Source organism: Podarcis cretensis, assembly GCF_951804945.1.
Source record: "Podarcis cretensis genome assembly, chromosome: 5".
NCBI classification, from domain to species: Eukaryota; Metazoa; Chordata; class Lepidosauria; order Squamata; family Lacertidae; genus Podarcis; species Podarcis cretensis.
Window position 1 is genome coordinate 36195471 of NC_137174.1, and position 21364 is coordinate 36216834.

The 21364-nt window shown below is 44.5% G+C and overlaps 1 protein-coding gene across 2 annotated transcripts; it reads left to right on the forward strand.

Moving 5' to 3' along the window:
* Nucleotides 1-895: 895 nt before the first annotated feature.
* Nucleotides 896-20343, forward strand: LOC307216286 (lipase member M-like). 2 transcript variants are annotated; one of them, XM_079976439.1, is made up of 10 exons: nucleotides 898-1086; nucleotides 2195-2302; nucleotides 7878-7995; nucleotides 8515-8713; nucleotides 10237-10346; nucleotides 11510-11649; nucleotides 15147-15293; nucleotides 17202-17273; nucleotides 17560-17625; nucleotides 18381-20343. In XM_079976439.1, the coding sequence occupies exons 1-10, from the start codon at nucleotides 1084-1086 to the stop codon at nucleotides 18612-18614; spliced, it is 1197 nt and encodes a 398-aa protein (XP_079832565.1). In that variant the 5' UTR covers nucleotides 898-1083; the 3' UTR covers nucleotides 18615-20343. The 2 variants fall into 2 exon arrangements, with proteins under 2 accessions (XP_079832566.1, XP_079832565.1); XM_079976440.1 differs by lacking the exon at nucleotides 2195-2302 and having other exon boundaries at nucleotides 896-1086.
* The last annotated feature ends 1021 nt before the right edge of the window (nucleotides 20344-21364 follow it).

Sequence of the window (21364 nt, forward strand, 5' to 3'; positions counted from 1 at the left end):
CATAATAAAACAGTTTTTTAAAAAATTAATCAGAGTGCAAGAGGTAAAGCTGGATTTGGGTGCTGTTGATATTAAAGCCGTGTGATTTGTTGAAGCAATATATGCAATATATGTGGAAGAGGTTTAGAACTGGGTATAGCATAAGCCTGATACAGAAAGGCCTCTAGCTAGGACAAATAAAAGGTTCAGCATAGGCCAAAAAAAAAAAAAAAAGGAGGGAAGAAGGGTAGAACCCATGTCTACAGCCCTCACTCCAGTGCCTGGTCTCTGCTTGCCACCATGACCTGCTGCTGCTGCTCTTCAGTAGCTCTCTTTGGCCATTTCAGAGGCCCTTTAAATCTCTGTTTCATCTGCTTCCATGGCCCAGGATCTTCAAAGCTTTTCAGCTTTTTCAAGAGCCTCCAGCAACGCCTGTCTTCATCAGAGTCCAGGTTGGGGCCTGCGTGCAGCTGGCTTTTGTGCCCAGGAGTGGACCAGAGGAACAACCTCCACCCTCAGTCTTCTTTCCAGTCCACCCCCAAGCCATGTCTAGAAGGTCACCCACTATGGCTGCAAAATGGCCAGCCTTCCATGATCACGCACAAGCCAGATCTGTGCCCACCACGGGAATCTGTGTTGGACCTCTCCCGTGGCCTTGCCCCACCAGCTGAGAAGAGGCTGTGACCTTTATGTGGCAGTGAAGAGCAAATAACAGCATTTTAAAATGTCACAACGTTACAAATAAGTACCATAGAAACCATGGGGATCCACACAAAGCATCCTCCCTTGCCGCCCACTTGACCTCATTAGTGGAATTTCTGAGGTGTGTATAAATTGGGAGTTAGGAGGTATGTAATTCTCTACTAAGAACATTGAGCCATTGTTTTCCATGAAGATGTCTAATAGCTAAAATAATTGCCACAGCATTACTGCCATGTTGCGGAGGCTGAGAATGGATGCTGAAGAACTGGCTAGCAGATAAACAAATCCCTTCTTGTGCAACATGAAGAAGGCGTATTTCTAGTGGTTACTAACGTTGGTGCTGTAGAAGGAAGCATTATTTGAAAATCCTGCTCCTGTCAAAGCACAGCAAGAGGACTCAGAATGGTAATATGGTCACTTATTCTATGTCTGGCAAATCTTTATTTCTTACTATGTTTGGCTCTCATCAAAGATGTTCATAGCTTTGACAGTCAGCATCTCCTATAAATAGCTAAGAAGTTTGATGTTGGTCCTTCCTTAGTGCTCTCAAAGGAGACAGACTTAAATGGAAAGTGAGAACAGCAAGTGGGCTTTTTGGGGTCAGAGTTTAAAAGGCAACAGTGGTCAAACAACGTATGGTGTAGCTAGCAACTTTTTTTTTAAGAAGACGCTTTAAAGCAGGAGTGTGGAAGCTGTGACCATCCAGATGTTGTTGGACTCCAGTTTCCATCACTCCCAACCAATGGTCAGGTACTATTGGTGCATGTGCGAATGACCCACTGGTCTGTCTAGGAGTCCCTTTCCCATCTTTGACTGAAATGCCAGCTGCTACTGTTCCTTGATAGAGAGAGCTTGCCAACAGTGAGCCACAGAATAACTTCTAACCTTGATTTCTGTAACGTGCTTTATATGCAGCTGCGACTAGTACAAAAAAAAGTTATTTAGGAAAACCTTTGCTTGAAAGCATTGCACTGGCTGCCAGTTTGCTACTTAGCTAGATTCAAGGTTTGACTACTTTTGTACAAACTCGTAGACATTTATGGACTAAGAGGTCCGGGAAGCCGTCTCTCCCAGTGCAGCCTACCTCAGTCGCTGAGATCTGTGGATAAAGATTTGTTCATGGTGAGACATGCACCTGTTCATAGAGCATGTTGTAACTTGAGTATGTGTTCTTAAGCACTGCTGCTCCAGTTCCCTGGAATTCCTGCCCTAGAAAGGAAGCAAGTTCTATATTTTGATGTTGGTTGAAAACTTTTCTTCCCAAATTAGCCTCCTTGGTTTTTGCAGCTTTGGCATCATGTTTTTAAGGTTGTTTCATGATTTGTACTAGGTTTAAAATGACCATCTATATAGTGTATTTTTGTATGCTACTCAGGTATTCTTTGAATGTAGAGCAGTTTATACATTTTGGAATATATGAATAAAGTGTATATATTTTGCTAGCATAATTGATTGATGTAAGATCCTCCCCCCTTACTTTGTTGTCTCCTCTTCCACCCCATTTATTAAATAGATTTATGGAAAGAAGTTGTGGTTTCTTGCACTTGCTTGCCTATTTGGTATCCTAGAAGACTTGAGTAGGAGAGGAAGAGTTACAAATCCTGAAGTTCACATGAATGTCGTAAGCTACGTAATCTTTTATTAATCTTATTAGAGGCAGGCCTGAGATAGGCCTGAAATGCAAAAGAGCAGTGTTTGTTCCTTCTGTCTTTCCTCCCCCAGTCTAGAACAGGGGTAGCCAACAAGGTCCCCTCAAGCAACTGTTATGGGGCTCCAAATCCCATGAACCTCAGCCTGCAGGACCAATGGTCAGGGTTTAATGGGAGTTCTAGTCCAACAACATCCACAGGGCCGCGTGTTGGCAATCCCAGGTCAATAACATCATGGGGTGGGGAGATGCAATTGGGAGTGATGACATACAAGCTAAAGGGTAATGCAAAACTATTCCTTGAAGTGATACCGATGAGCCTGGAAAACAGGAAGCAAAGAGTACCAACAGTGCTTCCATTTTCCTTCCTAGTATCATGAGCCTTGTGGAGACTTCTTGACAGGGCTGGCCAGGAGGGAGGAGGGAGGGATAACAGGGGGGGGGGAGTTTGATCCTGGGCCAGTGGCCTGTGAGCAGTGGCGGAGGAAGGGGGGTGTGTGGATTGCACCAGGTGCCATCATGATGGGGGTGACAAAATGCCAGCTGAACTCGATGCTGCCTGTATAGTGGAACCGAGTGGGGTTGAGTTTCATTGTGATGCTGATGCGTCCCCTTCCCACCTCTGTGGCCGGGTGCATGCGCAAGTTGACCAGGCCCTGCTCTCCCTGCCTGTCCATGCACCACCCTCACTCGGGAAGCGCCCCTCTCACAGGCAATCGCCTTGCCAGCTGTGTCCCTCCTGCCCGCCTGCCTCCCTTTCTCTCCCAGCTCCCTTTCCTCTCCAAGCCCTCGCTCCCTCGTCAGCCTCTGTCCCCGCCCAGCTTTGCCTTTCCCTCTCCAGCCACGGCAAGCGTGCCCACCCCCCAGCTACCGTTCCACTGTCAAACAGCTCTTCCTGTTCTTACTCAATTCATGAAGCGATGTGACATAAAATTTATTCCATCCCTCCAATCAAGGCAGGGGTGGGAGACCAGCAAAATGCCAGCATAGTGAGTGATCTGTGAGAAAGTTTTTTAAAAAGAAAAGAAGGAGAAGGGGAAGAAAAGAGAATGAAAGCAGATGCAGAGAGAACAACTGTGAGGTCAGCTCAAACTGAACAGAAGGGTTTAGGGAAATCATCTTCTGTGAAGGACCTCTCTTCTCCAAAGCAGGCACTGAAAAGGAGAATAGCTTCCAGTCTCAGAAGCAGGCAACTTTCCAGTCACCCAGTCCCCTCTTCTTCAGAACTCCTCCTCCTCGCCACCAACTTCCTGGCCAACTTCACAGAGCTCCCTGGTTATCTCTGGCACGTGGAGACCCACGGAGATCGGATGACCCCTCCCCAAAAATCATACCTCCCTGGAGATCAGGGAGCAGAAAAGCAAGGGAAGGCAGGATCGGGCCCCCAGGATTTTTTTATTTTTATTTATTGCAAAGGTGCTTCTCTACAACGGTGCCCCCCCTTCCTTCACCACTGGTTACAACATCCAGGTATCACTAACCTGCCAGTCATTTGACTGTATGGGCTTCAGGCAGAGCAGCTCTCACTGCAGCTCCTTGTGAGTGAGAAGGTAGGATGGGGTGGGGGGGAAGACTCTTCCTGCTTTCCCTTCATTCTGTCACCCCCCCCCCCAAATCCTTTCCATCCTCCCTTCTTTCCCTGTTCTATGATGGATGAAGATTGCACAGCTTTTCACCCATCCCCTCCTTATCTTTGCACTCAGAGACACTCCCCCCCCTTCCATGGGCATAGCCAGGCTTTATTTGGGGGGGGCTAGCCTTTATGTTAGGGGGGCGTGCCCCCTCCCACCCGAAATTCCGACTCTCTGCTGTGGGGAGGAAACCTTCCTCCTGCCTTGCACCAGTATCCTGCAAGGATGCAAAGGAATTCTCCCCACTCACCATGGGCATAGCCAGGGGGTGTAGCTGCCCCCCACAATCAAGTAAATAAATAAAAATACTTAACAAACCGACCAATTGCATTGCAGACAACTCAGTTCTGCCCCCCCAACATAAATCCTGGCTATGCCCATGCCACTCAATGCAGAGCATCTGGGCAAACAATGACAATTAATACAAAGGAGGTTCATAGATATAGGAGAGGAATCCCTTCAATAACTTCCCCTGATTGCTCTCTGCCTACCTGTTCTCAGGCAAGGGGGATTAAGGAGGCAGAGGAAATCTTTAGAAGAGCCAGAATGGTTTTTGGGTTGCGGGTGGCGCTGTGGTCTAAACCACTGAGCCTTGGACTTGCCGATCAAAAGGTTGGCGGTTCAAATCCCCGTGACGTGGTGAGCTCCCATTGCTCGGTCCAGCTCCTGCCAACCTAGCAGTTCGAAAGCACGCCAAAGTGCAAGTACAGTGGCACCTCAGGATGTGAATGGGATCCATTCCGGTGCCCCGTTCGCATCCTGAACAGAACGTAAGGCATGACAGCGCATCTGCGTGTGCATGGGTCGTGTTTTGCCGCTTCTGCACATGCACGTGACATCATTTTGACCGTCTGCGCATGTGCGAGCAGCGAAACCTGGATGTAACGTGCTCCGTTACTTCCGGGTGACTGCGGAGCACAACCCAAAAATACTTATCCTGAAACGTATTTATACCGAGGTATGACTGTAGATAAATAGGAACCACTCCAGCAGGAAGGTAAATGGCATTTTCGTACGCTGCTCTGGTTTTGCCAGAAGCAGCTTAGTCATGCTGGCCACATGACCTGGAAAAACTGTCTGTGGAAGCGGACAAACGCCGGCTCCCTCGGCCTGAAAGCGAGATGAGCGCCGCAACCCCAGAGTCATTCACAACTGGACTTAAATGTCAGGGGTCCTTTACCTTTACCTTTACCTTTACAAATTAGAAGTTCTGCCTTAATAGCCAGGCAGGATAGAAGATGCGGAAAAGGAAAGGAAAAGGAACCTAAGTGTTTACTAATCAATGTGCTGCCTGTAAGTAAGCAGAGTAATCTAATTTGCAAGTAGGTGACCTATATGTCTGGACATAGCTGGTTATTTATTTAACTAATCAAATTATATTGGGTCATTTGATGAGAGGATATTTGCACTGCTGACACAATGTTGTTCCTTTTTTTAACCAAATAAGGTGAATCGATTCTTATCTATAATACCCTTATTAGTCATCAACTCCTACACCTTACCTCTGCCCAAGGGAAGCATGGATGTATTTTGGAAAATTCAATAGCACACAGCATTAGGTCATAGTAGAGAGAAAACACGCTGTTGAACAAAAATGGCACCACTTGATCAGCATTGTCGACATACCAGCATGAAGATGCAAGGTAGAGAAAAGTGTCATTTGCTGAATTTCAGCTAGTCATAAAGTTCTCTAAAAATGCAGGAGCTTCATCAGAGACAGAAAGCTGCATACTGTTACTTGGACTGCATCATCAGTGTTTTTCCAAAGCCAGAATAAAGGGATGCATACACATAATACAATGTGAGAAGAATGTCCCCAAGTTGGAGGCTTCCCATATGGTATTTCCAGCTTCTGCTCTTAGTTGTGGTGTGTTTGCTCTGACACTTCACCTTGCCCCTCATGAGATATTTTGTGTGTTTCATATTGTTACAGGAATTCTAGGGTCTCAAATACATACCGTAATAAATGTTGATAATTGCACAAGGTAAACACGCATGCATAAGTACATAAACTGCATGTTTAATGTAGTTCAGGTAAAGGTAAAGGTAAAGGGACCCCTGACAGTTAAGTCCAGTTGTGAATGACTCTGGGGTTTCGGCGCTCATCTCGCTTTACAGGCCAAGGGAGCCGGCGTTTGTCCGCTCCGCAAACAGTTTTTCCAGGTCATGTGGCCAGCATGACAAAGCTGCTTCTGGCACAATGGAACACCAACACCAGAGCAGCACACGGAAACGCCATTTACCTTCCCGCTGGAGCGGTACCTGTTGATCTACTTGCACTTTTTGGGAGCTCACCCCGTTGCAGGGATTCGAACCGCTGACCTTCCGATTGGCAAGCCCTGGGCTCAGTGGTTTAGACCACAGCGCCACCCACATCCCGTACCACCCACATTTGTACCAAGACTTATATAGTTCATATGCCCTGGCTTATGTATTTATACAGTGTATTTATATTCTGTCAAACCTGAATAAAAATAGCAGAAAATGTAAGACAAATAAGCATGGTCCACTGATTTTATGGCTACTTCTTCTGAAGCACCTTTAAAGGTGCTGTCCTTTAAAGCCCTAAATGGTCTCAGTCCAGTATACCTGAAGGAACGTCTCCACCCCCATCGTTCTGCCTGGACACTGAGGTCCAGAGCCGAGGGCCTTTTGGCGGTTCCCTCACTGCGAGAAGCAAAGTAACAGGGAACCAGGCAGAGGACCTTCTCGGTGGTGGCACCCACCCTGTGGAATGCCCTCCCACCAGATGTCAAAGAGAAAAACAACTACCAGACTTTTAGAAGACATCTGAAGGCAGCTCTGTTTAAGGAAGCTTTTAATGTTTAACAGACTATTGTATTTTAATATTTTGCTGGAAGCTGCCCACAATGGCTGGGGTATAAATGATAACTATGAGTAGATCACAGTGTCTTGAGAGTTGGCCACCCCTGTTCTATACTTATTAGCCAAGTGGTGATTCTTATTGTAGCTAAAACAGTACCATCCATGCATAAAGAGGGAGATGTCAGTAGGCTTGAAGGAACCCAAAATTTGGGAGGAAGTCCTTTGTGGGGGGGGGGTGTGACAAATAATTTTCCGCACCGGGTACCACCTGTCCTTGCTACGCCACTGCCTGTGAGGCCTGGAATGAGGGAAGGCCCAAGCCTCTGTCCTGCCTCTGTCCTGACAAGACATCCAAAATGCCAAAGAAGAGCTGTCTGACTTGGCCTCAGCGCTGCCTCCTGCCAGTGAAGCACTACCTGCCTCTGAGGTCATGCCTGAGGGCTCATCCACACTTCTGCTTGTCCTGTGCCTTGAAAACATGGGTCTGAGTGGTTTTCTGCTTGGCCCTAACCTTCTAGGAATGGGTCCAATGGATTTTCCCCTTGCCTCGCTCCTTTCCCATGGAAAAACAACTTTAGCCCTAAATTGGAGCAAACGTCAATCTGGATAAAATCTGAATTGCCGTCTGCTCTTATTGAGTGCTAAAGAGCTGTTTTCCACAGAGAGAAGTGGTGGGACAAGAAGAAGTGTGGCTAAGACCTGAGTCTAAATCTGACAGTAAACCAAAATTAGCAGCATCAACCCACATCTGTCTCTGAGGAGTCAACAACAGTTGCACAACTCAACTGCTGTAAACAAAGGCACACCTTTGATGAAATTTACATGTGAATATCACTATGTACAACTCAACAATTTGTGTACAAAAATGCACAGATGGTACGCTTGTTGAATGTAGTGTATGAAGATATCTGTAGCTCTTAATCAAGAAGAGAACAAACAGCAGAAACTCAACCATCTCCTGTGCCATCTGGTGACTATACTGTATAATGACACTGTTCACATACTGCTTAAATGTCTCCTTCCTGGCAGATAGATTAAGCCATTCCGAATCAAAAGCTCTCAGCATTTTTTTCTTATTTTTTTCTTTTCAGAGTGAGGTGATTTCCTACAATGGATACCCCAGCGAAGAGTACGAAGTGTTAACGGATGATGGCTATTATTTGACAATTAACAGAATACCCTTTGGGCAAAAAAATCTTCCAGTGGGAGGTATCTTGTTATGTGTGTTTAACAACAACAGCAGCAGCAACAACAAAATCCGTAGTCTATCAGCTGAACATACTTACCGTATAGTCCTCCCCATAAGTGAGAACCCTGACTTTCCAGGACCACATGGAGGCATCCCCCTGGAAGCACATTGAGCAGGGCATGCTTCCAAGCTCCCATGAGACTTTCCGGGAAAGACAGTGAGAGGGCAGACACATCCAGTGTTGACTGGGGCCTTGGGAGCACAGCTGGTGGGTGCCTGCCTATCTCCCATTCCCATTTTAATCCCTCACAAATATTTTGAATGCTTGAATAGCGCTTTGCTAACAAGCCTCCTCTACAATCAAGGCTCAAATTCATGCCATTGGATGAGACCACAGCCCAACCAACTTATGGATGTAATGTACTGTAATATAAAGAATGTTTTAGGAATATGGGAGATTCATCAAAAAACATCTTTGTTACCAGGGCACAGAAATTCTTGTCTGCTTTGTTAAAACAAAGACTTTGTTTTCAAAACAGGTCCCAAGGCTGTTGTGTTGTTGCAACATGGATTGATTACAGATGCTAGCTACTGGGTTGAAAATTTGGCCAACAACAGCTTTGGATTCATATTAGCGGATGCTGGCTATGATGTTTGGCTGGGGAACAGCAGAGGGTCAAGCTGGTCTCGGAGACACCAACATTTGTCAACTGACCAGGATGAATTTTGGGATTTCAGGTAGTTTGAACAAAAAAGGAACAGCTTTACAGCCATTGACAATGTTATCTCCCACTTCAACTATGCTGACCTATTCGTCACTGTTGGGACATAGGTTATTAGCCAATCAGCTGTGATACAATACCAAATTATGAAGGTAAAAAGGTAAAGGTACCCCTGACCGTTAGGTCCAGTCACGAACGACTCTGGGGTTGTGCACCCATCTTGTTCTATAGGCCGAGGGAACTGGCGTTTGTCTGCAGACAGGTTCCGAGTCATGCGGCCAGCATGACTAAGCCGCTTCTGGCAAACCAGAGCAGCGCACGGAAACACAATTTACCTTCCCACCGGGGCGGTACCTATTTATCTACTTGCACTTTGACGTGCTTTTGAACTGCTAGGTTGGCAGGAGCTGGGACTGAACACGGGAGCTCACCCTGTCGTAGGGATTTGAACCGCCGCCTTCTGATCAGCAAGCCCTAGGCTCTGTGGTTTAGACCACAGCGCCACCCACATCCCAATTATGAAGGTAGGTAATATTAATGAAATTTCCAAGCATAGTCAAATCTCGATTTCCAAACACCTCCGTTTTGGAACATTTTGGCTCCTGAACACCGAAAACCTGAAAGTAAGCGTTCTGGGTTTTGAACTTTTTCGTAAGCCAAACATCCGACACGGCTTCTGCTTGAGTGCAAGAAGCTCCTGCAGTCAATCAGAAGCCGTGCCTCAGTTGTAAAACATTTAGGAAGCCGAATGGGCTTCTGGAATGGATTACGTTGTTGGAATGTATTTATTCTGATGGCATGGTTCATGGTTCAAGCAAACATGGTTCATTTACCTGAGTATTGTCTACACTGACTGGCAGTCACTGGGGATCTTCACACTCTACAGCCTTTTTCTATGTGTGATTCCCCTTCATGAGATTTTCTTGTGTGTGTATGTGTGTGATTTTTAGTGATGTTCTGTTGCTGGAACCCATAGCTAAAAAAATTAAAGTGGAGAGTAGAGATGGTGGCTCCATCATCTCATTCCACACACACATTTCAAACAAAACTTCCCAGAAGGCAACTCTAGGGAAAACAGGGGTGGTGCATCCCATTTCACCACTTGAAATGGGAAGTGGTGCCCCACTATGTACCCACTTCCATTGGCACCACCACCATGCGCCCACTTCCACTGGCACCACCTCTGCCCACCCTCCACACTCTCTTCGCCACTGGAGGAGAAGCGGCATTGGCACTGGTTTATGGTGCAATCTCGCCAGATCTCACGGAAATCTCACCTGATCTCTCATGCTCCATGAGATCTCACCATGAATGGGTGCCAATGCTGACACCACCTCTCCACCAGTGGTGGAGGTGGCAAGGTATGAGGGGTACTTGCAAGGCTGCTGCCTCAGGGGCTTCCACCACCTGAGGCAGCTGCTTCACCTCACTTCATGAGTGGACCGGCCCAAATGTGAAATATTTGTGAGCTCATAGGAGTCACTAATTTTGCAATAAAATTTTAAAAAGCCCAATCTTATTTCCCAATTACTATTTCAGTTTCCATGAAATGGGCATGTATGACCTTCCAGCAGTGATCAACTTTATTTTGAAGAAAACTGGGCAGAAGCAACTGTATTATGTAGGCTACTCTGAAGGTGCTAGCATTGGTATGTTAAAATTGAACAATCCCATCTCTTTCTCTCTTTCTCCCTTCTCCCCCCCCCCCCTCTGTTGCTCACTTTGTCCTGTGTTTTGCTGTTTTGGATTCTAGAGGCAGCTGTTCCACTATATGCTGCTCATCCCCTTTTTCTGTGTTGGGAGTCAATCTTGCGCCAACCCTGGCACTGTTGTGTCTGCATTCCCTTTGTGACCTTGCTTGACTCCACTATGGAGTACATAGGGCTTTTCAGGAAAAGTGAGAAGACAGCTTTTTTAATATAGATAGATAGATGATAGATGATAGATGATAGATGATAGATGATTGATAGATAGATGATAGATAGATAGATAGATGATAGATAGATATAGATGGTAGATATAGATAGGGGACAGAAATCACCAGCCTGAATGTAAGATACATCCAATGACCTGTCTTCAACTAGTCCTCTTGCCTCCACCACCCATCAGCTTCAAAAGAGGGGAGGAAAGAGGTTCTGAAGTTAGGTGATGGAACCTTAAAACGTGCCCCATCATCTACCATAAGAGCTCTGGCCCTGCTGCTTACGTACACCTAGAGTTCACAATTTCTCAGAGTGAGATTGATTTAAAGGCTCTTCAGTAACAAGAAAATGTGCTTGCACCATTTACCTTAGACTATCTTTCCATTGCGGTACAGTGGTGCCAGTTCTTAAATCAAGAAAGACCTACAGGATCTGAGTGCAAAGTCTAGAATGGCTACGACTATGTAGTTTTTGGTAGCTCAAGGGGCAGAGTTCATCTGCTCATTCACCTGATGAGCATATAATTAAGAGGGAAACATTTCGAGAACAGAATAATCACAACAACTGCCTTCCTTTCCTGGCAGGTGGCTTCAAAGTTGCAGTGGTAGAGGTAGCACTCGGGTTTCTCCATCCTTGGTAGATCTATTGCTATCCCTCAATTTCCTCCCAGCAGCTGCAGTGATCATTTATAATACATATGGGGAATCTGTAGCCCTCCAGATTGCTGTCAGATTCCAACTTCCATCAGCCCCAGTCAATAATATTAGGCCAGCCACAGGCTCTGCATCTCTGCTTTCAGGTCAGGGAATACCCTTTTGGTAAACTGGAGAATCACTGAACATGATTCTAAATGCTCACTGTGTTTTTTCTCCCTCCCTCTTTCTCCTTAGGCCTCATAGCATTTTCAGCCATACCAGAGCTGTCTCAAAAAATCAAAACATTCTTTGCCCTGGCTCCTGTGATTTCTCTTAGGTATGCAACAAGTCTTCCTTTCGAACTTGGTGTCTTCCTTCCTGAATATTCATCCAAGGTACTGGTCAATCACTATTTCATGACTGATGAAATCAAGAAATGCAAAGCTAATGGGTCCCTAAAAGTCACTTCTACCATAAACCCGTGACAAATATTTCTGGTTACTCATCTAGGTTACTGTGTGCAAGAAAAGAAAGATTCTATAAACTGCATGTATCTATAGAAGAATATAACAGACTACAATTTTTGCAGAAATGTTGTGTTCCCCTGAGATTATTCTGAATGCAGGGCAAGTTAGAAATATGCTAGATAAAAAGTAAATTTTGTTCACATGCAATTCATGCACTGCAAAATTTCATCTACCAAAAATGTGTTTGAGAACCAATCACATCAATTGACTTTATTATTTATTATTAATTTCAGTGATTGGGTATGCATCTGTCAGGTGTGTCTGCTGCACACCCAGAAAGGGATGGAGGAGAAATTTAATACAATTTGCATTTATAAGCAAATGTACCAAATATGCACTTTCAAAAACAATATACAATCAAATTCAGCATCCCGGGTCACAACAGTCGCTTAGGGGGTGGAATGTTGCCACCTCTTACCTACATCATGCCGGCTGCATTGTTGTTGCTGGGGTTCTGCCCTCATGGGACAGCACCAGCCAATCAGCTCTCAGTATGAGTGTAGCCGTGGGCAAGTTAACCATGGCGCAGCCAGCCGTTACCCTGTCTCTCGCCCCATCGCTGGTTCACCTGACCCACTCAGCCTCTTTTCATGCTATGCTCAGATATGACCTTGCGATGGACAATTGTCAGTTGCTATATTGTTGGGGCTGGGTAGGATTTTTTTCACTTGGCAAGTTGGCACCAGCCAGTTGGTTTTCGCCCACCTAGTAGCAATCGTCACAGGTTTTCTGAGGTTAGGCATTGGGTGAGCATTTGTTTGGATGGAAGGGAGGTTGTAGCCTTCGCCTGTCCACCTCAGTAAGGTTATCATGTTAAAGGGATCCAGGGTGTGAATGCTGTTCAAAGCCTGGGTGTGGGCTAGGGCCATGTCACAGCCCTTACAGGGACCCCTCAGGCAGCAGTGGAGCAAGCTGATTGGGTGCCTGGGGTGGCTCGCGTGGGGGCGGAGCCAGCAGGGGCAGGACACTCTGTGGGGCCTCCAAGGGGTCTGCCTACATCCTCCCCCTCAGCCACCCTACAGCTGAGAGGGAAGGTGGCGGGCGGGCGGTTTGGGGCAGTGCAGAGCCTGCAGGCGCCCAAGCCACAGAGTCTCTCCCAGTCTTTTTCCACTGAGGTGGGTGACAAACTGGTGGGTGGCACTCACTGCGGGGCCTGCAGCACGCTGAGCCACGCATCTCAGAGACCCTGCACGCCAGTTTGTAACCCTCCTCAGTGGTGACACCCACTGCACCCACCTTGCGATGCCCCTGCCCTCGCGGTGCCCCTAATGGTGGTTTACCCTTAAGTGGACTCCCTGCAGGTGGGCAGGAGTCAAAATATAGCCTGGTTTCACCCCAGGCCCTAAGCCAAACCACTCACATCTGTAACCAATTAAGTTGTGACCTATTTGAACCCATAAACCAATATATTTCGTGTCAGTGTGCTTTATTGTTCTCCTGGGCACTTTGTGGCTCAGGTGACTTGGCACGCAATTGCTCATTTCTCAAAAATTCCTAATCTGAAGTAAAATGTGCAAATAAATGCATACATTAATTAAAATAGCTTCTGGAATGCATTATAAAGGGAGAAATGCTATATAAAAATTGTGTGTACTAGGCAAAATTACGTACAAAAAAGTGTGTATCTGGGAAATGGACAATGACAATTTTCATGTGGACTTTTTAAAAATAAAAATTGCAAACTAATGTGGAAATGTGAAAAACTGAACTTAAGTGTGGGAAAATGAGAAACCGAGAGAAATGTAATTGTCAGATTCATCCATCCACACATATCCGAGCACAATTCAAAGTATTGGTGCTGACCTTTAAAGCCCTAAATGGCCTCGGTCCAGTATATCTGAAGGAGTGTCTCCACCCCCATTGTTCTGCCCATACACTGAGGTCCAGCACCGAGGGCCTTCTAGTGGTTCCCTCATTGCGAGAAGCCAATTTACAGGGAACCAGGCAGAGGGCCTTCTTGGTAGTGGCACCTGCCCTGTGGAATGCCCTCCCACCAAATATCAAAGAAAAAAAACAACTACCAGACTTTTAGAAGACATCTGAAGACATTTAGGGAAGCTTTTAATGTTTAACAGACTATTGTATTTTAATATTTTGTTGGAAGCTGCCCAGAGTGGCTGGGGAAACCCAGCCAGATGGGCGGGGTATAAATAAATTATTATTATTATTATTATTATTATTATTATTATTATTATTATCATCCCAACCTTCCTTTGCTAAGTAGATCAGTCAGATTATCCTTGCAAGCTTCCCTGCAATTAGAACCAGGCATGTTCAGCTGAATGGTCTTATGTAGGAATGGAGAATCAGGACAGACAAAGAGTTTGATGATCCGAGAGACGTTCCCTCCTCGGCAAGCCTCCAGCATCTCTCTTTTATTGAGTATTACAAACATTGCCACCAGTGTGCTGGTGGCTGATTGGTTAACATAAAGACAAAGAAACTCATTGCTGATTGGTTAATATTTGCATAAGGCGGGTACAAGGCAGGATTACATATAAACATTAATCTTTAATAGTTCAAAGACTGTTAAACAAGGTAGAGCTTAGACAGGTATGAAAGCTCTTAATCCACTTATAACTAAGATTGATTATAATATGTCTAAAGCAATTACTAATGTTATGATCATAACATAAGAGCACATAATCAATTATATATTGAAGTAAAATATATCAGGGTAAACTTTAGGTGAACTAAGAAAAGGAATGTTGTGCATGGTACATCTTTGGTATGTGCAAAGAGGGATTAGAAAGATAGCTATAGGATTAAAAGGTGAAGCTTGAGTGTTTCAAGAAAGGCAAGAAGGGAGGGCAATAGTGATTCCCAGAATCTCTCAAAATCTCCCAGAATGCCACACAGAAAAGAACCAATGTTTTACTATACTGGTATAGAAAGAGAACATCCTTTCAGTCTTACAATCCCCTTTCAGCTTTCTCACTGAATGTAGCAGGGTTGGAGATGGAATAGGTGCCCCTGGTGCATGCTGGACATTGGGATCACAATATAGGTGCCCCCTCCCACTCTCCAATTTTAACCTTTTAAGAGGTGCAAACAGCAACAAGGAAACCTCTAGAGACACAGCTAATTCTGCATACAAAAACAATTGAAGTTCAATATAAGTAACACATTTTGCGAGCCCACGTGCTAAACCCTGTCCCTAGAGCCTACCCCCCCCCCCCCAATGAGACATGACAACAGTGTATGGGTTTAAAATTAGGCCACATTATTGAATTTCAGATGTAGGAACCTTGGCTTAGGCCTTGGAAGGGATCCCTCTCATACCCTACAGGGGCTGAGGATGCGCAGGGCAGTCGGACAAAAACAATTAAAGTTCAATATAAGTAACACCTTTTATATCTTTGCAGGGGCTGCTTGTCAGAGGAGAATTTTACTTGCCTTACAAGGCTTGGAAATACTTCATCAACACAATATGCAGTGTTTCACTACTGCATACAGGCTGTGCATATACCATTTTCCTTCCGGGTGGAATCAATTTTACAAATATAAATATGGTATGTAGATGTGTGAAGAAGTCACAGTAGCTAATTACTGGTTTGCTGAATTTTCATGAGGTTCCATTTTTTCAGGGGTGAAAAGCCCCATGGAAAATTGAAAGCTCACTTAGAGGAAGACTGAAGTCAGGTATGCATGGAAAGCAAGTCTCACTGAGCAGAAGAGAACTTCTGAGTAGATGTGCCTAGCATTGCCCTATTACAGCACACTCCTACACATGTCTATTCAGATGCAAGTCTCATTCAGTTCAATGGGATTTATTGTCATGGAAATGGGTGTAGCATTGCAGCCACTGACTTTTACTGGTTTGGGGGTTGGGGATGCACATGTCTGGAGCCCTGATATGATCTGATTTCAGATCAGAAAGTGTTTTTTTAAAAAACCAACCAACCAACCAACCAAAACAAATATGCCTTCATTTCTACTATACTTCCAATGTTTTCTGGAATCGCTTGCCCAAATTTCACTTTGTAAAACAGCTCAAGTTCTTATTCTGGTCCCTTTTTCAATCAGATATATCTTCCTAGTTCCCTATTACCACCACAAAGTGGTGCTATCCCAGGTGCTTATTTCTGTCTTTGGCATGTGAGAGAAGTAGATGGAGCAGCTGCCAACTGATATTTCCTGTGAAACAAGACCCGGGAAATTAGCATAAATAAGACTAGAAATGTTCTGTACTGCAAAGAGGGGTGTGTGGGGTGTATAGGGAGGGGTAGTACCTTTGATGGGGGACATGTCATGTTCCTTCTGGGGTAGTTTGTCCACCTTTGTCCCCCCACCCTGCACTCTGCTCTTACTTGTGGCTCCTAGAAGCTGTCAGCTCTGCTAGTGGCCACACTCCAGGAACAGCTTCGACTGGCTGGTTAAACCAGGTGAGGGGAGTTGATGGGTCTCAAACTCTCAGTGAGTTAGGGGCTTCCCCTGCATGTGAGCGGACCAATAGTGGATCCAACAGTCAAGAAGGTGGTTTTTTTTGCACATGCTCTAGAGAGAAGTGAGGGGCAGATGGGGCTCATCAACTTGGGAAAGTAGCCCCTCTAATAAAAGGAAGACTCTGATCCTAAACTTCTGTTGCCATGTGGGATATCTTCAGGAAAAAAAAGGCTGAGTAAGCTCTACACAAATCCAAAGACTGTTTGGATGGTGCCTTGTACACCTCCTTCTGGCAACTCCTGCAGCCAAACTGTTGCCAAATGTATTGCTCTGCTTTCCTTTGGACCACATCAGCAAGGCCGAGAGAGGGGTCTTGTTATTTGGGCAGCCTCTATGCACATTGCCCAGACTTGCACTCCAAGGAGGTGACTTTAGCAGTAGCTAACGCACTGCAGAGGTGCACTCTACCCGCTTCTCAAGACAAACAGATGCCAACAACTGCAAAGAAAACAAACATGGAGTGATCACATACATTTGAAGCCATGCACGTCTGGTGTGTTTCACCCCAATTTTGTTCTACTTACTTTGGGATTCCTCATGGAGTTAGCATGCCTGCATCCTGTTTTCATAGTGGCCAACCTGATTCCTATAGGAAATCCGCAAGCAGGGCCTCAATCTCCCTAGTCCTTTTCCCCAGCAACTGCTACTCAGAGGTATATTGCCTCTGTCACTAGAGACATTACATAGCCATGTAGTTATGTCACCCATGAATTTGTATTAACCCCTTTTAAAGCCAATCTTGTTCTTGTAATTGCAAGGGGGAGCATAATGTCCCTCTTCTCTCCATTCTTTGCAAAGTATGCATAATTGTATACTTTCTAGCTCACCCTTTTTCTCAACTAAGCTGCCCCAGCAATTGTTGTAGCACTAATTTGTAGGGTAACTGATATTTTTCTTCTTCTTTCCACTAGCTTTTCTGTTTTCTTTTCTTTCTTTTTTTTAAAAAAGTGTTGTTTTTCAAACTTTACTTGCAGAGTCGACTGGATGTATATGCAGCTCACTTTCCAGATCGAACATCATCTAAAAACATTGTACACTGGAAACAGGTAGAGAGTTTTACACTTTGAAGAATAGAGTTCTATGCTTGCATGTACACTCAAAATCACAAATTCATATAGGTTTTATATAACACTAAACTTTCAAAGCTCACACCTAAGAATTACGGAAGAGTTAGTACACTTAACATTCCCTGGGAAGTCCCTGTAAACCTCTTTGTAAGCTGCCTTTACATTTCCACAATATTGTAGATTTAGTTTTCTCAACGGCAGGGTTTTCACAATCCTCAGTAATACGTATCATATAATATCTATGGCTTTCCTATTATTTTGATAGGTAAGAGAATCGGGAATATTCAGGTGTTTTGACTACGGGGATGAGAATCAGGCAATATATAACCAGGTAAGAGAGAGCAATTATTTTTTTTACAGTGAAAATAGAACTCTGCATCAAGGACACTTATTTAGATTGGGTCTGAAATGAGACTTGTTGCGTACCAGCACAACCCAGATAATGTTAACCATTTAGATTTCTTCCCAGGTGAAAGCTCAATTATTTTATTCATTTATTTATATACATCCCACCTTTTCTCGGCAGAGTTCAAGGCAGCACACACGGTTCTCCTCCTCCCCATTAAGCCTAGAGTGATTGTGACTGATCCATGGTCACTCCATGAACTTCATGAATGAGTGGGGATGTAAACTTTGGTCTCCAAGTCCTAGTTCAACAATCTAACCACAATAGTGCAATAGCTCTGAGTTAATGTGAATATGCTCCCTAAAGGTGTTTTCCTCCACAATCTGAGAGCATGGTGGGCACAGGAATGTGTGTATTAGCCGCTCCTTCAACCCCACCCTTCTGCTGGATCCAACCTCAGACCACACATTTGGCCATAGTCTGAAGGGAGGGCCTGGATGTATGTAGTTGTGTGATTGTGGTTTCTGTCACATGCCTAGAAGCTTAGAAATATGTGAGCTCCAACCCTATTCAAAGCATGTTAGAAGACCATGAGTGTTCCAGTCAGAATCAAGAAAAACCCATCCTTCATATAATCCTGTGAACAGCCCACAGGCAGTCTGAATTGTGTCAAGATGCTGTCACTAAGAACACTTGTGTGTTTATGGGTGTTTAATGATCCTCTGTCTTTTACTTTCCAGAGCTTTCCTCCTGAATATAAAATAGAGGACATGACTGTGCCAACTGCAGTGTGGTTTGGGGGGAATGACATAATTGCAACCCCAGGAGATATTGACTTCTTACTTCCTCGTATCACTAACCTGATTTACTATGAAAATATACCACACTGGAACCACTGGGATTTTCTCTGGGGCCTCAGTGCCCCCGAGCTCATGTACAGCAAAATCATAGAATTGATGGGGAAGTCTCTGTAAATAAATACTTTGCTAAGATGGATTCAACTTCATTTCCTTTATTGACACATCTTTCTTTAACACCTGTCACAACAAACCCTGTGCTATGCTGTGCTATGCTGGTGTGGAAAGCCTTTCTAGTATTTAAAGGTGCTTCATTTTTTTCCCTGGATCATGTCCATTGTTTTGGTCACATTTGCCCCATACATTTGAAGCACTATGATACCGTTTTAACAGTTATCATTTCCCCAAAGAATGCTGGGAAGTGTAGTTTGTTAAGGGTGCTGAGAGTTGCTAAGAAAACCCTGTTCCTCTCACAGAGCTACAGTTGTCAGAGTAGCTTAACAATCAATCCCTCTTCCCAGGGAAAGTTTAATGTGTTATTATGTTTTTATATATGTTGGAAGATGCCCAGAGTGCCTGGGGCAACACAATCAGATGGGTGGGGTATAAATAATAAAATTTTTATTATAATTATCATGTAATAGAATTTCATTGAAGAAATGTTGGTGGATATGTTAAAGCTTTCTTGCATTCATGCACACTTGCAAAACCTGTCCTAACTGGTTTCTCAAGCAAGGTGTTTTAGTGAATTGAGAAGTTCTGTAGGTCCGTATAGTTAAAGCCATGGTTTTCCCAGTAGTGATGTATGGAAGTGAGAGCTGGATCATAAAGAATGCTGATCGCCGAAGAATTGATGCTTTTGAATTATGGTGCTGGAGGAGACTCTTGAGAGTCCCATGGACTGCAAGAAGATCAAACGTATCCATTCTGAAGGAAATCAGCCCTGAGTGCTCACTGGAAGGACAGATCCTGAAGCTGAGACTCCGATACTTTGGCCACCTCATGAGAAGAGAAGACTCCCTGGAAAAGACCCTGATGTTGGGAAAGATGGAGGGCACAAGGAGAAGGGGATGACAGAGGATGAGATGGTTGGACAGTGTTCTCGAAGCTACCAACATGAGTTTGACCAAACTGCGGGAGGCAGTGGAAGACAGGAGTCCCTGGCGTGCTCTGGTCCATGGGGTCACGAAGAGTCGGACACGACTAAACGACTAAACAACAACAACAACATGTATGTGAAAGTGTCTGTGTATGAACGACACTCAAATGAATCTCATCCTAGGTTTGGTTTAATCTCACTTATGAGCAACACCATCACTTTTGGATGGAGTTCCTCAGGGATCCATTTCCAAGCTTCTCTCACTAGTTTCCATTTCAGTAGGATCCATATCCTGGTGGCACCCAGCTCTCTCTTCAGAAATCTTCATCTCCATCCGGTCTTGCAGCTCCTGCTGCCTGCAGCAACATTCGGCTTGGATGTTTCATCACCATTTAAAACTCAGCACAACACAGAGCAAACTTCTCATCTATCCTTCCAAGTCTTTGCCTCCTCACAGAAGACATGGTAACACAGAAATGGGCTTTTTCACTGCTGGTGCCAGTGTTGTGGAATTCCCTCCTGGCTAAAATACAAGAGGTGTTGGTATTCCATTGGATCATGTAAACACACCTGTTAAGGCAGGCATTCTCCTGAAATGAACTCCTGATTTTATTGCATTAGTTTTATGATGTTAATTGTGTGTGTGTGTGTGTGTGTGTGTGTGTGTGTGTATTTCTAATTAAGGGTGACTTAATGCCCCAATGGATTGCCCATTGTTTCATTTAATTATGCATTGATTTTGCATTTGCAAACCACTTAGAAACTATTTGCTAAATAAACAAATAAAATATTGCTCATTTTCATTCATGGACAGTGTCTCCATCCACCTTATTGAATTAGGAGCATTGTGATGCATCCTTCCTTCTCTTTTTCTTGCCATATTTGATCCTGAAACAAATTGTTTGACAACTCTGGTTCACATGTTTCTGCACAGGTGAGCCTAGTAGTCATCTTACGACTTTGACTACAGCAACCTCTCTTTCCTGTCCTTCTGTTATGGCTCAGGCCTCTATCCTGACTATGGCCATTAAAACCATCAATGCCATGTTCATCAGAGAATGTGACAGACACCCTTAGATCCTAATGTGAACTTCCTGTTTGCTCATACTCCTAAGCCCTTTTCAGGCATTCCTATGAAGCATGAATCAGATGTGCCCCTGTCATTGCCACAAGAGCAGATGCCACAAGGTGAGAGGGCAAATAGGTAGGAATGGAGGGTGATGAAGGCAGTTTGAGGCCGGCTAGTCACTTTTGAATATTACTGAGCAGGACCCAGGAAATATCATCTTTCCTGCAGCCCCAACCTATGTACCCTACAAATCTGCTGCAGAAGATTGGGTGGAGATTTTGAGGGTTCACAGGAAGAAGAGGGGAATGGCAAATCACTCCCTCAGGAATGCAGGCTGCACAGTGATGGGTGCAACCAAGTTCCGTTAAAAACACATCTCAATTTTAAAACTTAAACTTTTAAAATAACAAAATTTAAAACGAAAAGGGTGGGATGGTAAGTGTTTTATGAGCATTACATGTAACGTCATAGTTTATATGAAGGAAGAAATTCCTAGAAAATAAAAGACAGTGAATCATATTTTTTTTTGGGGGGGGAATACTACACATTGTTTTTAACGACAGCACCTTGACACAATTTAGACCATCTTGGGGCTATTCGCAGGCTTATATGGAGGGTGTTTTTCCCCTTCTTTTTAACTAGAAGACTCGTGGTTCACTAAGAGGCTTTAGCTAGGGGTAGTGAATCCTCTGAGGCTCTCCTCAGATTAGCTCCTGCAAGGATTCCAGCTTCTCTCTTTTTTATGCTTTTGTCTCCGTG

Coding starts and splice junctions, on each gene's coding strand:
- LOC307216286 (XM_079976439.1), top strand. Junction 2,303..7,877: donor CTGAAGTTCACATGAATGTC/GTAAGCTACGTA, acceptor TTTTCTTTTCAG/AGTGAGGTGATTTCCTACAA. Junction 7,996..8,514: donor AAAAAATCTTCCAGTGGGAG/GTATCTTGTTAT, acceptor TTTTCAAAACAG/GTCCCAAGGCTGTTGTGTTG.